Genomic DNA, 14405 nt, shown 5'->3' on the forward strand with positions numbered 1-14405 from the left:
AGGACAAATGTTACAATACACTTGCAATTACATTTTGGGATCTTTCCTTTGTTGTTATTATTATTGTGTGTTCTCGAGGTTGACGGTGAAATCAGGTAAATGCCACAATGAGGTGACACAAAGTTCACCTGAGTACAGTGATAAAGTGTGGATTGGATTTTCTCATGCTTCAGTGAATTAACAGAGGAAATAATGACGGATGATTGAACAGAAGGGAAATCGTATCATTTCATTTCTTTTTCTGTAATTCAACAGTGAAAGTCATTTCCATTACCTCCACTGAGACTTTGGAAGATAATTATAAAGTGCTGAATTGAATACGTATATCTCCTCTTTCCTAATGTGTGATTGCTAATTTTCCTGTTATTTTTGTCTCTTCACAATAAGTGCAAGCACAGTATCATGCTATGATCATGTACCACAGTAGTGTGTGTGTGTGTGTGTGTGTGTGTATATAGCTGTATAGAAATGTGTTTGTGGTGAAAAGGATGGAGCTTTGGGCTCGTGGTTGTAACGCTGGTGTGTGGAGCTGCAGCTGAAACTGTGTATCGAGAGGCTGATCAAGAGCGATTGGAGCTGGGAGACTTTGAATCCTTCTCGTCTCTCCCTCTTTTCAAGTCCGGAGAATTTGGCTCTTATTCCATAAGGTGAAGTCAAACAGTTCCATGTGGTTTGTGAGTGAATTAATCATGATGATTAATTGGCTTTCAAGTTAAATATCCAGTGAGCGATGTCAGGCTGCCAGACATCAGGACCAAATTGACAGGCCTTTAAGGAGAGGCAGATTGATTTACACAGCAGCTAATGAATCCCCCTCCATCCAGAAGGGGAGGAAAGGTAAACAACTCTTTTCTTTTTCTTCCTCCCATCTGCCTTGTTCAACGTCCACTTTGCTCTTTGCATTGAACTCTAGCCTGATTTTTGAGACTCTGAGACTATTGATAAATTCCCCTTTAACTAGCGTTTCCACCGTGATAACAGGACCACAGGGAGAACGTGCATTTGTTAAAGCAGCACTGATGTGCAAGTGGAAATATTTTGTTGAGTAGCTTTGAGAAATTATGTTCATAAAGGTAGAGTGCAGCCAGGAGCACTCGTTCCTCACAATGAACCAGTTCATGGAGTGAGCCAAGACAAAGGTTCCTTATCAGCGCTGGTAGGTGCTTTTGTTGTAAAATCTCATTATACAGACAGTTGAAGATTCACCAAAAATAATCTGACTCGTACATCCCATTGCAGAGTTTTGCATCTACATCTAAATGGCTGGTTGGATCAAATGCATGAAGCAGCGGTCTTCAGTCTTCTTTAACAAAACATGTGAACAAAATATGTTCTTATATCACAAGGAAGCACACTGGAAATGTTCAGACACGCAAAGCAATTCAGATTTACTAATCTTTTTTTTTTTGGTCCTTCCATCACGGCCTGTGTTGTTGAAATTGTTTCTGAAAGGTTTGCTTGTTCGATATAAAAACAGTCTGTGCAGACAGTGTCAGTCAAGTCCAGTGTTCTCTTTTGTGTCTAGTGTCTAAGACTTTAGAGGTTGTTTGTTTTGTTTTACGTTCTCTATATTTTCTGTTCTTGTGCGAACATTGATTGGCTTTGTCAATTCATTTTTGTGAGAGGGGGAGAGTCCGTCTTAGTCAGTGCATTGGCCGGATTAACCTAAGCGGAAGAAGTTCGTGGACTTTGGGGGCCACCAGAGTTCCCAGTTGGGTCAATTGACCTCTTTGGCCTGTTGGTAATCCAGTTTTGGATCGGTGGCTGGAAAACTATGCTGCTGAGTACATATTGCTCCCTCGATCCTCTGACGTCAACCATTTGCTCGTATGAACTCTGAACATCGGTCATGTAGTGACAGGGCAAGGTTGAACAGATTCACTTTCCCAGTCTCTGCCATCTGTTTCTAGCAGGTACAGCTATTGATTGGATTATTGCCAAGTAATATATCTCCTCTCCTACAGTTATTGTTTTAACACACCTTGGTTACTTCTGTGTTGTTTTCAGTGCAAATTCATAAATTCCACGGTGCATCCTCTAGCTGGTGTTGAAAGGTCACGGCCGGTAAGTTCTAGACGTATTTTGATGTTCGGTGCTACCTATTCCCTCTCCGTAACCCCCCCGAGCCCCTCTGATCTACTCTTCAGCTCATTAAAACTGCCTCTCCACCTCCACATTAGCATCGGAGTCATGGTCAGACTGCTTTGTGTTATAAGGGCGGAAAACAATATCAATAACAACAACAAAAAAACTATTGTAGCCTTTGGTCCAGGGAGAAGAGGAGGGAAAAAAAGGTCTTTGATAATGTGCATCAAAGAGAGATGCTGAAGTAGGCTGGGTTTTTCCACTGTGCGCATGCCAAGGTCGTCTCTGATCCCGCTCATGTGGTGTGAGCGCTTGGGCCCGATGACGCAAGGTGAGTTTCTCGGGTCTTCAGGACATTTCCTCAAGGATGAGGAGTCCAAACCGTGCAACCAACAAAGCCTCGTGATAGGTTAAAGTTGATTGAAAAGGATTTCTTCCCTCTGCCTCTGTGTGCGCACGAGAGTGTTCATGTGCGTTTGAGAAACCTTGGGATCTAGAAATGTCTGCAGTTAACGAATAGAAAGTTTGAGAACACAGCTACGACGAGTGCTGTGCACTGTCAAAGTGGCACCTGTGCCGAACAGTACAGCAGGCCCCAGGACTTTGGTGCAGTCATACAAACCAATACAGATACAGAGTCGCCGGCCTCGATCTGGCGTCTAACTGGCCTCTGTCACCAGCTGGTCCCCAAAGAAACAGACAGGGACCCAAATTCAGACTTAAGGCTCATTTATGCTGCCTGTACATATGAAAAGAGATGTGACCATCAACCATGGTAGTTCTTAACAACTCACAAAGTCTCTCCTCAAAGAAGTTAACATTTCTTCCTCATGTCTGGCTGTGGTCGCCTGGCTTGAGCTACTGGTTACACTGCCCCCCCCCCCCTACATTCACTGGTGTTACTGCTCCATTTCCTCCTATCCGTGATCTTGCAGAAGACGTGCAGAAAATACGGACGAAACAAACGCAGGGTACGGACAGGAGGCTCCGTCAGTCTACGTACACGTATCCAACGCTGAGCATGAATGAGCCTTTAGAGGCAAAATCAGGAACAAAAACATGGTAATTTTAATAGTAGGTTCAGTTCACAGGAGCAGTAAAGAAAAAGGTGCAGGTTATCGAGGAGGCGGGAAACACGAGAGGAAGTGAAGTGAGTTGTGCTGACCACGTGTTTTACATAAATTTCCATTTCTCTGCTCTGGACGGACAGTCGTTTTCTGTTCTCTGTTTCTACAAGACACATACAATTAGGGTGAATCAGTAGTAATGCAGTAGTGCGGATGTCGCCTGAAGCATTCTCTCCCATTGTTATTAAAGTTTCTCTTGGCAGCGTGGAGTAGTTCGATTTCAGATAGAATCAAGATTATCACGATTGTCTGTCGTATGACCGTCCTGTTTGTATCTCAGTTTGGCTTGATAGCCAAAAACCCTGCCTGCTACTTTGATATAAAACGTAACCGCTTTACCATCTGTGTAATGGTAATGTAAGCTAAATTGGCTGGATTATGTTCAGAGGAATGTTTTTTCTTTAAATTTTATTAATTTATTTATTCATGGCAGAAGTACAGAAAACTCAAACAGGATGAAACTGGGGTTCGCATCTGGAGTCTTGTGAAGTTTAGGCAACAAAAGCACTTGTGGTTAAGGTTAGGGAAAGATTAATGTTGTTTTGTGTTTAAATGTGAATGAACGTGTTGTGTCTGAGGTCACTGTGAACTCTTTCTGGATTAAAGGAAACCACAATCTGTCCCTAACCTTAACCACAAGCTGCCACTGCCAAAATATCACAAAGTTACAAAGTTACCCAACAAGTGGACAGTCTACCGCATGATTGGATAATTTGACTGAACACAAAGACATTGTCTGTAGAACATTTCATTCAATACATTCAGTATCACTATTTCTGCAACTTGACAAACAAATAAATAAATTAACACTGTGCCCTTTTATGTTTTGTTAACACAAAATGTAATCTCTTCAGATTTGCTTTTTGCAAATTAGTTGCATAAACATAATTTCTAATACAGGTATGTAAATGTTGATATAATTGCACACCCCCCTAATAAGGGATTCTTTATGAGGCATTTATAAGATGTAGCAAATGGCGTTATTGATGGATTTACATGTTATTAATGCTCGATAACAATCCATTTGTTAAAAATCCAACTCTTACATACTGTTTGACTCATTTTGCTTTTCAACCACATAACATGGTTCCTCATCAGCAGATAGTTTGCTCAGTTGTCATGGAGATGGAGATTTGGAGACATTGCGAGTTTATTTGTACAGCAAAACAAGGCAATTTAAAGTGCTCTACATAAAATACAAAAGGAATCATGACAATTTGTAAAAGCAACATTAGACAATACAAAAAAAACAAGAGATTAAAGAGGAGTTTCTCATTTGTGTTGATGCAAAAGGGAAGAATGATTCCTGTCCTTTGAAATAGAGGTTTGACCCAAATCAAAATTTTTCTTTCAACCTTTTTCAGTGACTAAGAATTTGGCTTGTTAATAATTTGCAAAGTATTAATAGCTGATTTAATAAACATTAACGAAGACATGCTCTTTTGTATGAATCGGAATGGCAAACTGACACCAAAAATAAACCTCTCTCTCCCCCAAGGAGTGTGCGGTGGGAGCTGTAGCTCAAGGAGTGTGCAGTGCTGATGTGAAACTCTCCTCACTGTGCCGTGAATAAGCGTTATCTCCAAAGCTGCACGGCATCATTAACCTGCTGTGTTTAAGGGTATTCACTGTGTTTATTTAATTAAACGCCACTGTAAGGTGTCGTGACTGACATCTCAGCGGAGCCACGCAGTCCTGCTCGGTGCCGATACCTTCGCGGTAACACCGACATGTTCAAGAGTGTTCTTTTATGTTGTTCTCAAATTGCTCAAACAAGTCATTATAAATCCCACCACTTCATATCACCCTGTTGAATAATTACAGGTTGATGTTTATTTATAACCTGCAGACTTTTGCTAATGGTTAGGAAATACGAGAGACAAAAAGGTAAACGATACTATGATTATCCATAATTGGATAAAAGCATTAAATGGCAAACACTTTTTTACTGTACTTTGCGATTATGATCCATGATCTCTGGAACGACCGTGAAACAGGACCACAGGATCATGATTCGAAATGCCACTTGTATCAGAGGTCACTTAATATTTCAGTATCTGATACTTCCTTCTCTCCCCTCTAAAGCCACCTGAGAAATCATCTTAACTACAGAGAGCCTTTATAACCACGTGGACCTCAGAGAAATCTGTCCATTCATGAAAGGCTCAGGGCCGGCCGGCCTCAGCCAGACGGGCCCTTCAGGGACACCCGCTGTTTGACTTGGCTCACGAACGGGCCCGGGTACAGGGCTACAGTTGTCCGTAGCCACAGGCTGCAGAGCTGCAGGTATTTCCTGACTAAATTTCTCTGTCATACTGTTTGCAGTCGTATTCGAAATAGACGGCAGGGAGGAACTGTGGAGGGAGAGAACGTGAATATAATCTCATTCGATGCCAGTGTGGGAGGACACAAACACCGGAACAAAATGTAGTCACAATGTCATTTTCGTAAATTTCTATTTCAGTTCATGAGTTCTGGTAAAAGCGAAGAGGAAATTAAAAACTCAAAGACTTCCTTCCATTTAATCAAACTTCCATATCTTATTTTTTTGCAGCTACCTGAGCACCATATTTCTTTTGTACAGGCCATGACTTTAACTGAATGGACGAAAGCCCAAGAGTCTAATCTTTTCTGAATTTCCTCTGTTTTTCTTCTACGGCCCAGATGTTGCCCTCCCGTGTTTAGCTCAGAATAAATTTTCATCATAAACGTCTATGCCACAATTCCAAGAACATCTTTCACCATTATGTTAATGCATAAGGACACTTAGAAACGGGCAGATTTTAGTCCCTGCACACCTGCAAGCACCTGGGCACACACACACACACACACACACACACACACACACACACACACACACACACACACACACACACACACACACACACACACACACACACACACACACACACACACACACACACACACACACACACACACACACACACACACACACACACACACACACACACACACACACACACACACAGAGAGAAGAAGACGAAGAAGAGACGAGTGATGTCTTTGTACCACTTTCCTGCTGCATTTTCTCTGTGCTTGTCCTTGTCACTTTGGCCCCTTTCCATTATCCGTTGGGATTAATGATTGTAATTTTCACACATTCACTTCTCGCTGCGTATACATAATGGGCCAGCCCGCTGCAGTGTTAAAACGGTACACGTGTCCATTAGGTGTCATCATTTAAATCGCAGCAGGGGGGTTTGTAAATGACAGTTGCTCCGGTGTGGTAAACACAGTTGCCCCGGTCCTCTTCTCTCCTCCTCCTCGCATCCATCCGCTGAGTAATTCCACCACATCAAGTACACTTAAGAAATAGACGTTTGTCCCGGCAAACTTTTCATGCCTGATGAATCATCTTTACACTCAATTACTGACTGAAGAGCAATTTAAATGTTAACATCAAAGTGCATGAAGACACATGTTTCAAACCTCAGAGATGTCGTCTGCCTTCCTAATTTGAATATAATTGCTCATGTTTGTCTCGTATTTTTCAGTCTGTTTGAATGGGGATTTTGGAAATGGATACACTTTGATCATTTCCCCTCCATATCTTCGGTTTCCCACTCTCTGTGCAGCCCGGCGATCACCACACTTTGTCTCCCCTTATTCGCTCTCTCTCATCTCCGCGGCTGCCTCTGCTTCTGATTTAAACGCGCAGCGGGGGGTTGTGGGTAGAGACTCACGCTGTGAAGGATCCCTCTGACTCAGGGAGAGCTGAAGGTCAAACACACTCATGATCAGAACCACAGGATGACACGGAAGAGGTGGAATATAAAGAGTGCAGGGATTGAAATCCACGGAGATGTGCTCCGTTCGCTCAGCGGCAGCACAGTTCGTTCAGTAAACACAACAACGTATGGTCTCGCGGTGGAGGAAGCATCTACATTATGTTAAGTAATCAATTAAAGAGAATCAACATTTCAGCTGGTCAGCATTTCCAGATAAAAGTCCATATAGAGGAAGATCTCTCTAGTCTTTGCAGAACATATTGATTTAAAAAAAAAACTATCGAAACCAACATCCACAGTCATCCTTGCAAGTAATTTTTTGTTTTGTCTGCCAGCTTTGTATTTCTCCTGCTTCTTAATTAGTGAGACCCTTGACTGACAAAGCAAACAGAGCTGAAACAAGAGCACGAACAAGAGGAAAATCATCTGTTTCTTTGAATGGAAAACTCCTGGAGCCCAGATGAAGGTTTTTTCCTTTTTCTCCTTCGCAATTTTTGTTTGAAGCATTTGCATATTTCAAAAGTCTACCAAAGAAAATAGCCCGGGGGAAGAAACGGCCGATCTGCATATTGAAGACTCAACGGAGGGCGAGGAGTGGGATACGGAAAGAGGGAGGGGAGGCAGAGAGGGAAAGGGAGAGAGAGAGAGAGAGAGAGAGAGAGAGAGAGAGAGAGGGAGAACATCTCTGTGTAAATGACTTGAAAATGATCTAAAAGAAACAATAATGTCAAATTAGCTGATAGTGTCACTATGCAGGATTAATTGCAGCATTCACAACAACTAAAACCGCTTATTTGCTTAGTTGTCAAGCAGTGCAATGGAGACAGAGAGGGAGGGAGGGAGAGGGGGAGAGGGAGAAAGCAGAGGGAAAAAATGTGCATCATAAGAAGGCCTCTTCACCCAGCTTCCTTCATGAATAACAAATAGAGGAGCCAGTGCTGTGACCAGCCAGCACAACACATGAAAAACATTACAGCATTCCCTGAGTCGTCTGGTTTTCTCTACATCGCGCTGGTCGGCTGGAAAACACGAGACACTGTGCCGCTTTTCTTCAACTATATACGCCGCACGTTTTCGACTTTGTTTCACTGAACGCAGCCCAACAGCAAACAGGTTTCACACGCTGTGGAATAAATAATCACTTAATCAAACAATCATGAAATGTTAAGAGCAGAGAGTTTTCTGAAGGACTTATGTCAAGTTGTAATGCATAAGCAAAGGATATATTTGATTATTAATCATTAATAAATAATTAATGCTTTACAGACATCTTAAATGCAATTAATTGAATCAATGTTGTTTTGTGGTTATTCTCATTAATATAGGTTTTTTAAATAATAATCAGTCTACACTTGGGAATGTGTTTCTGATGTGCGCTTAAAGTTTTTATTATATTTTTTATCATGGAGATTGATCCTGGATCTTCAATTTGTGTGTGACTTTGGTGTTTGTAAATTAAAATTAAAGTCCTTAAAATAGTTAAGAAGTATTTGTCCATTCCATATAGATCTGTTAAGCCATTAATGAAACTGCATATCTAGATATATTGACAATGGAGGGTTTTTTTGTGGCTATGTAAAGTGCCTTGAGACAATGTATGTTGTGATATGGCGCTATACAAATAAAATTGAATTGAATTGAATTGAATTGAAGGGTCTAACTTATGATGCAGATCCCTAAACTTTAATATTGATGCATGCTTCTCATTTGATATGTATTGATCTTTCTACAAATCAGAGTTAAGATTAATATCTGATCCTTAAATCCACAAATACGAGGTGCCTCTAAGAATATGGGGAAAAAGCAGAACCTTTTGAGCTTCCGTTCAAAAAGACCACTGGTTTTTTTGTGGTGAATGACAGTGACTTTAGGTTTTCATGTGGCTTGTCAGTTAGTCAGGAACACCGCATCAGACAAAAATCTAAGCTTTAACAAATGAATACATACAGTGACATCACCAACTGTAGCCTTGGATTATTCTACGAAGACTTAACATTAATAACCGAGTGTCATCCTTGAGGAGGATACACACCAGTAGGGATTTTTCATTTACTTTCAAAAGATTGAATTTTTTATTAATAATCTACAAAAGCCATTGGCTTCCATTTATAAACAAAAAGTTGTACCTTGGTGATGTTTCAAGCTTGTGTCTGACATTAGATGTTTGTTTAATTTCTGGACTCACACTGGTTAAAGGCTTAGGAATTAAACATAGCACATTATTCACTGTCATGCAAACATTTTGTTGACAAATGCATTGTTTTTTGCATTATTTTTATTTATTTTTTTTACAGCATATGATACCTAGAATTGAGTCGAGCTGCATGAGTGAGTATATCATTGGGCTCTCTGGAGATGAAAAACCCTGAGGGTCGTCCTGCCCGGAAAGGTCGCAGGACTATTCTAAAGGAACATTGGAGAACATCCTGAACATGTTCCATGATACACAGGGAAATTGAACAAACAAAAACTAACAAAATATGAAAAACTATTGCCCTTTAAAATTCCTGAACTAGCTCTACTGAAACTGATACTGTTCCTGCATTAATCAATGGCTTTATTTTGACTTTAAAGTACTTAGATGTATTTTATAACTAGAAAAATCACACAATATTTGCGTATTCTGTGCGTATTTACTTGTTTTCAGTTTGTTGACTAGAATCTGAACTGAACACACTGGTGCCGGATAGGTGGATTTACCTATTGTGACAAAAGGCTCACATTATGTCGCAGCTTGGGGCAAATGCATTTTGTTGTTGTGCCTTTTACCTTCTGGATACGATCCAAGACCACTCCGCTCTCCTCCACTCACAAAAACGTCGACGCTTAACTCTCCCATAAGGCTCTTAAAAACCCGAGGTCGAAAATTCTCCTCTGCACGTTTATTCGGCAGCTCTGGAAACATCCCACCAGAACAGGCTTGTTGTTTTTTTTGGAGCAGTTTTTGGAGGAACTGCCTGCCCGGTTTTGTGCACCATCCGCGCTCACCCGAGCGGCGCGTCACGCCACCGTGGCCTTCGCCTTTACCATATGAAAAGGAGCGAGCGCATTAGGATGCAGGAGGCGTACAGAGCCCCTGTTTACCCAAAGCCAACTGGAGTATCCTTGACACAGGCCTCGCTGCACTGCGTTGTTATAAAAAGAGAGACAATTCACGACTGTACAGAGTTATTATGTCCGGAATAAGCACCTCTAATGACTCCATAACCTACATAATAATAATGATAACGCCTAATGTACTTTAGAAGACGTTTTGTTTTGTTGCAGGCTTTATACTTACCGCTAAAAGAAGCTGTCAGACTATTCAGTGTCTTCTTTTTCTATTTTTTTTTTTTTTTTTTTTTGGTATACTGTTGCATTGTTCCTGCAGCAAGAACTTTGTGCACCCGAGGCTCGACTCTGAGACGCACCAACTCCTCTCCGGCTGCGCGTCCAATCAGCGGGAGCTTCGCAGAGTCTTCCAGTTGTAATTGGACGGGCGGGGGGAAGAGGACTCCGCAGCCTTGGCACAACGTAAACACATGCCCGTCTCCCTCGCTCCGCAGAGGACGCACCGGATGGAGAGAGCGGAACACGCCAGAGGACCGCAGAGGCTTTAAAGTTGTTTCTTGTTTGTTTGTTTTTTTTGTTTTTTTTGCCGTGATAATATGCCATCGCATTCAAAGGCGTAAATATCAGTGATTGAAGCTACAACTGTGCGGTCGAACAGCTCCTCGGCTGGGCACGGATCAAAGAAGGTGCTCCTCCACATCGCCAGGTCTGCGGGATTACGCGCGGCGCGGAGCTCACGGGACAGAGAAAAAGTTTTTGAAAACTATCGTTTTGTCGCACAGGAATGCGTAACGAGGTGCGTTCTGCCACAGGTCTGAACACTGATTAAAAAAAACAATCCTCCATGGATTGATTTGATTTACCACGCGCACAGCAAATCAGCCCATGTCATTATAGACTGAATTTATATGGATTAGAATTAAGTGGGACTTTGATCCAATAGAGAAACACACGTCAAGATATACACTTTGCGGGATGGCAACAGCCACCTCAAGTCCATACTTAGCCAGCAGCAGGATCTTATCCGGCCCGGTCCTCCACTCTGACCGGAGGGGTGGTGGCATGCAGCCGGGGGGCACCGCTGTGACCACGGTTTCCAGTGGATACAGGGGGGACCCTTCGATTAAGATGGTGCAGAGTGACTTCATGCAGGGGGCCATGGTGGCGAGCAACGGGGGCCACATGCTCAGCCACGCTCACCAGTGGGTGACATCGTTGCCCCACGCAGCCGCCGCAGCAGCCGCAGCCGCAGTGGCAGCTGTCGAGGCCGCCTCCCCGTGGCAGCCCAGCTCCCAGCCGCAGGAGGTGAAGAGGAGCGGCGGCAGGGAGGACCTGCATTCGGGCACAGCTCTGCACCACAGGTCCCCACATCTTGGACACCACCAGACGCACCCGGGAAGTTGGGGAGGCTCCTCCGCAGCGCACATCAGCATCTCAGAGGGGCAGCAGCAGCAGCAGCAGCAGCAGCAGCCCCTCATTTACTCCCAGCCAGGTGGGTTTACTGTCAACGGGATGCTCGGCTCACACGCCGGACAGAGCCTCATGCACCCGGGGCTGGTGCGCGGCCAGTCCCCGGAGCTGGACCACGGCAGCCAGCATCATCACCACCACCACCACAATCACCACACGCACCTTCACCAGCATCACGGCGCGAACCACGAGCCGCACTCAGACGAGGACACCCCGACGTCCGACGACTTGGAGCATTTCGCCAAACAGTTCAAGCAGCGACGCATCAAGCTCGGTTTCACGCAGGCAGACGTGGGCTTGGCTTTGGGCACCCTGTACGGCAACGTGTTCTCGCAGACCACCATCTGCAGGTTCGAGGCGCTTCAGCTGAGCTTTAAGAACATGTGCAAGCTGAAACCTCTGCTCAACAAATGGCTGGAGGAGGCCGATTCCACGACCGGGAGCCCGACCAGCATCGACAAGATCGCCACCCAGGGCAGGAAGAGGAAAAAGCGCACATCCATCGAGGTGAGCGTAAAAGGCGCGCTGGAGAGCCACTTCCTCAAGTGTCCCAAACCCTCCGCGCAGGAGATCAACTCTCTGGCGGAAAGTCTGCAGCTGGAGAAGGAGGTGGTCAGGGTCTGGTTCTGCAACCGCCGGCAGAAAGAGAAGCGCATGACGCCACCCGGACTGCCGCGCACACCGGAGGACACGTACTCGCAGGTGGGCAGCATGGGTCCCGACACACCGTCACCCTCCATAGACTGCAAGAGGATGTACAGCGACACGTGAAAGATAACTTGCACAAAATGATGGACAAGAAATATGACCATGGTGTTTGAATAGATATTTAGAGAAATGTTTCCATGAACTTTTCCTACATGTTCCACAATGACGTCATCCAACATGCGCTTATTTCAGGTCGGCACTTTTCTGCACTATGAACCGGCCTCTACGACAGAAAATGCATTGAGAACATTTCTTAAAAGTCTTTGAAATGTGATTTTCACTGAAATCAAAACCCCAAAAACATTTCCAGACACCTTCAATCTCAAGTGCAAACAGGAAGAAAAGCTCTTTGTGTACGACTGAAAGTTCCTTGTAATGCTGTGGAGGATTTGAATGTCCCACGGGATGGACTGGGCTGTTTTTTTTTTTGAAAGACTTTGATTTAGTGGGCTTTGTCCAGCATTAGGTTGTTTTTATGATAAGCAATAATTTGACATCCTTTTGAAGGTGTTTACTCACTTCTGTGTTGTGTCAGTGGATTTATGTTGTGACAAAGTTGAAGACGGTCAAAGAGCAGAAATAATTCCAGGATTGAGTTCTCCTTCATAGGAAACTTTTTTTCTTCTATTTAGCAAACACACCTTAAGTTAATGTGCCCCAGTAAGTCTGTTGTGTATCCCTGTGCGATGATTTTGATTATTTATTGTTTTCCACTGTGTTTATTTTTTAATGAACAGACCAATAATTTAATAAATCTGACGAGGGAAATTGTGTTCAGATGATTGAGATGGTCACACACACACACACACACACACACACACACACACACACACACACACACACACACACACACACACACACACACACACACACACACACACACACACACACACACACACACACACACACACACACACACACACACACACACACACACTATAATATGAGTGCTAATTTATATCAACTTGTGAGTCACACAAAGAAGTCATGAAGACGTAAGTTGTCATTGAACATTTATGTGAGCTTTAATTACTTTGAAATCCCCTGGTAACAATTCTGATAATGGATCAATTATTACTTTTGCTAGTTCCATGTTCTCAGATGCAAAAAGAGTTGGTGGAGGATTTTTAAAAAAGGCAGTTTGACTGTATCTCCTTGCTCACAATTAATTGAGAAAGTGAATGGCAGATTCACTGATACTTAAAATGCCACTCGTCTCCAATGTTTACTGTAACATAAACCAAAATGATCCATCCCGATCCAACACCATATCCCAGTTTTTATATCTCCTACTTGTAAAAAGCAATATTAACTCTATTGAAAGTGACTGGGCACAGCACACACGCCCTTTCTATGAAATTAAATGTTACATTTTTTTCTGTGATATACTGCATATCAGCCTGGCCACATACATCCTGTGGCAGTGCCATGGACTGCAGCTCTGTGGAACTCAGCCAAGAGAGGTCAGCAATCCCAGCTGGAAGTTCACCTCGGCAGCGGTTGCCAAGGTGACAGCGAGATGGAGTGACACCAAAGATGGATCTTCTGCCACAGAAGATGGGTTTGGCTGATGGGCAGTGGGAAGCTTGGGACGCTGACTCGCAACAAAATAAATAAATCTGTGTTTCTTCTCTCTGACTCTGATCCATGGCTGCAATCACACAAACGATACACAATTTTTTTTTTTTTAAATGCATGCAGAGACATACACATACACGTGCTGATGTTATTAGTCAAAACTCGAAACAATTGGCAACATTGACAAAATATGGAGACGCTGTTGTTGCAGTGAAACTGGGAGGGAGGTCAAAGGTCTGCCGGTCGGCTACGTTAGCTGCCGGCAACCAGACGGAAACTGAATAAACATAAACCTGGAAGTTAAAGCATTACTGCGAATGTTACACGTCTAATTTCAATTTGCGTGTGTATTTTTTGGCATCCTGTCTAATGAAAACAAATAGGTGACCGGCGCACACATTTTTGGCAACGCTGGCACTCTCAATATGATTCATGATTAAATGGTTTTCTGTCCACATTAAAAACACAGGGAGGCTTTCACAAAAACATGTCAAGACGCGTGAAGGTGTGCGTGTGTGTCTTGCTGAACATTGGCAGGATTTAAGGGAAACTTGGTAGTTATAAAAAGCAATCTTCCCGTATGAATGGGTGGTTTGAATGAGTCTTTTACATGAACAACCGTCGTCACATCAGGTAA

General features: G+C 43.3%; 1 protein-coding gene across 1 annotated transcript; it reads left to right on the plus strand.

Annotated features, from left to right (window-relative positions):
• Window positions 1–10384: 10384 nt before the first annotated feature.
• pou3f3a (POU class 3 homeobox 3a) lies at window positions 10385–13828 on the plus strand. Its single transcript, XM_035604028.2, has one exon. The coding sequence runs from the start codon at window positions 10988–10990 to the stop codon at window positions 12251–12253; it is 1266 nt and encodes a 421-aa protein (XP_035459921.2). The 5' UTR covers window positions 10385–10987; the 3' UTR covers window positions 12254–13828.
• Window positions 13829–14405: the final 577 nt, after the last annotated feature.

The sequence above is a fragment of the Scophthalmus maximus genome, chromosome 14 (assembly GCF_022379125.1).
Source record: "Scophthalmus maximus strain ysfricsl-2021 chromosome 14, ASM2237912v1, whole genome shotgun sequence".
In the NCBI taxonomy this organism is placed as follows: Eukaryota; Metazoa; Chordata; class Actinopteri; order Pleuronectiformes; family Scophthalmidae; genus Scophthalmus; species Scophthalmus maximus.

Excerpts from the sequence above, each read along its gene's own strand:
- pou3f3a (XM_035604028.2), top strand. The coding sequence starts at position 10,988 with ATGGCAACAGCCACCTCAAGTCCATACTTAGCCAGCAGCAGGATCTTA.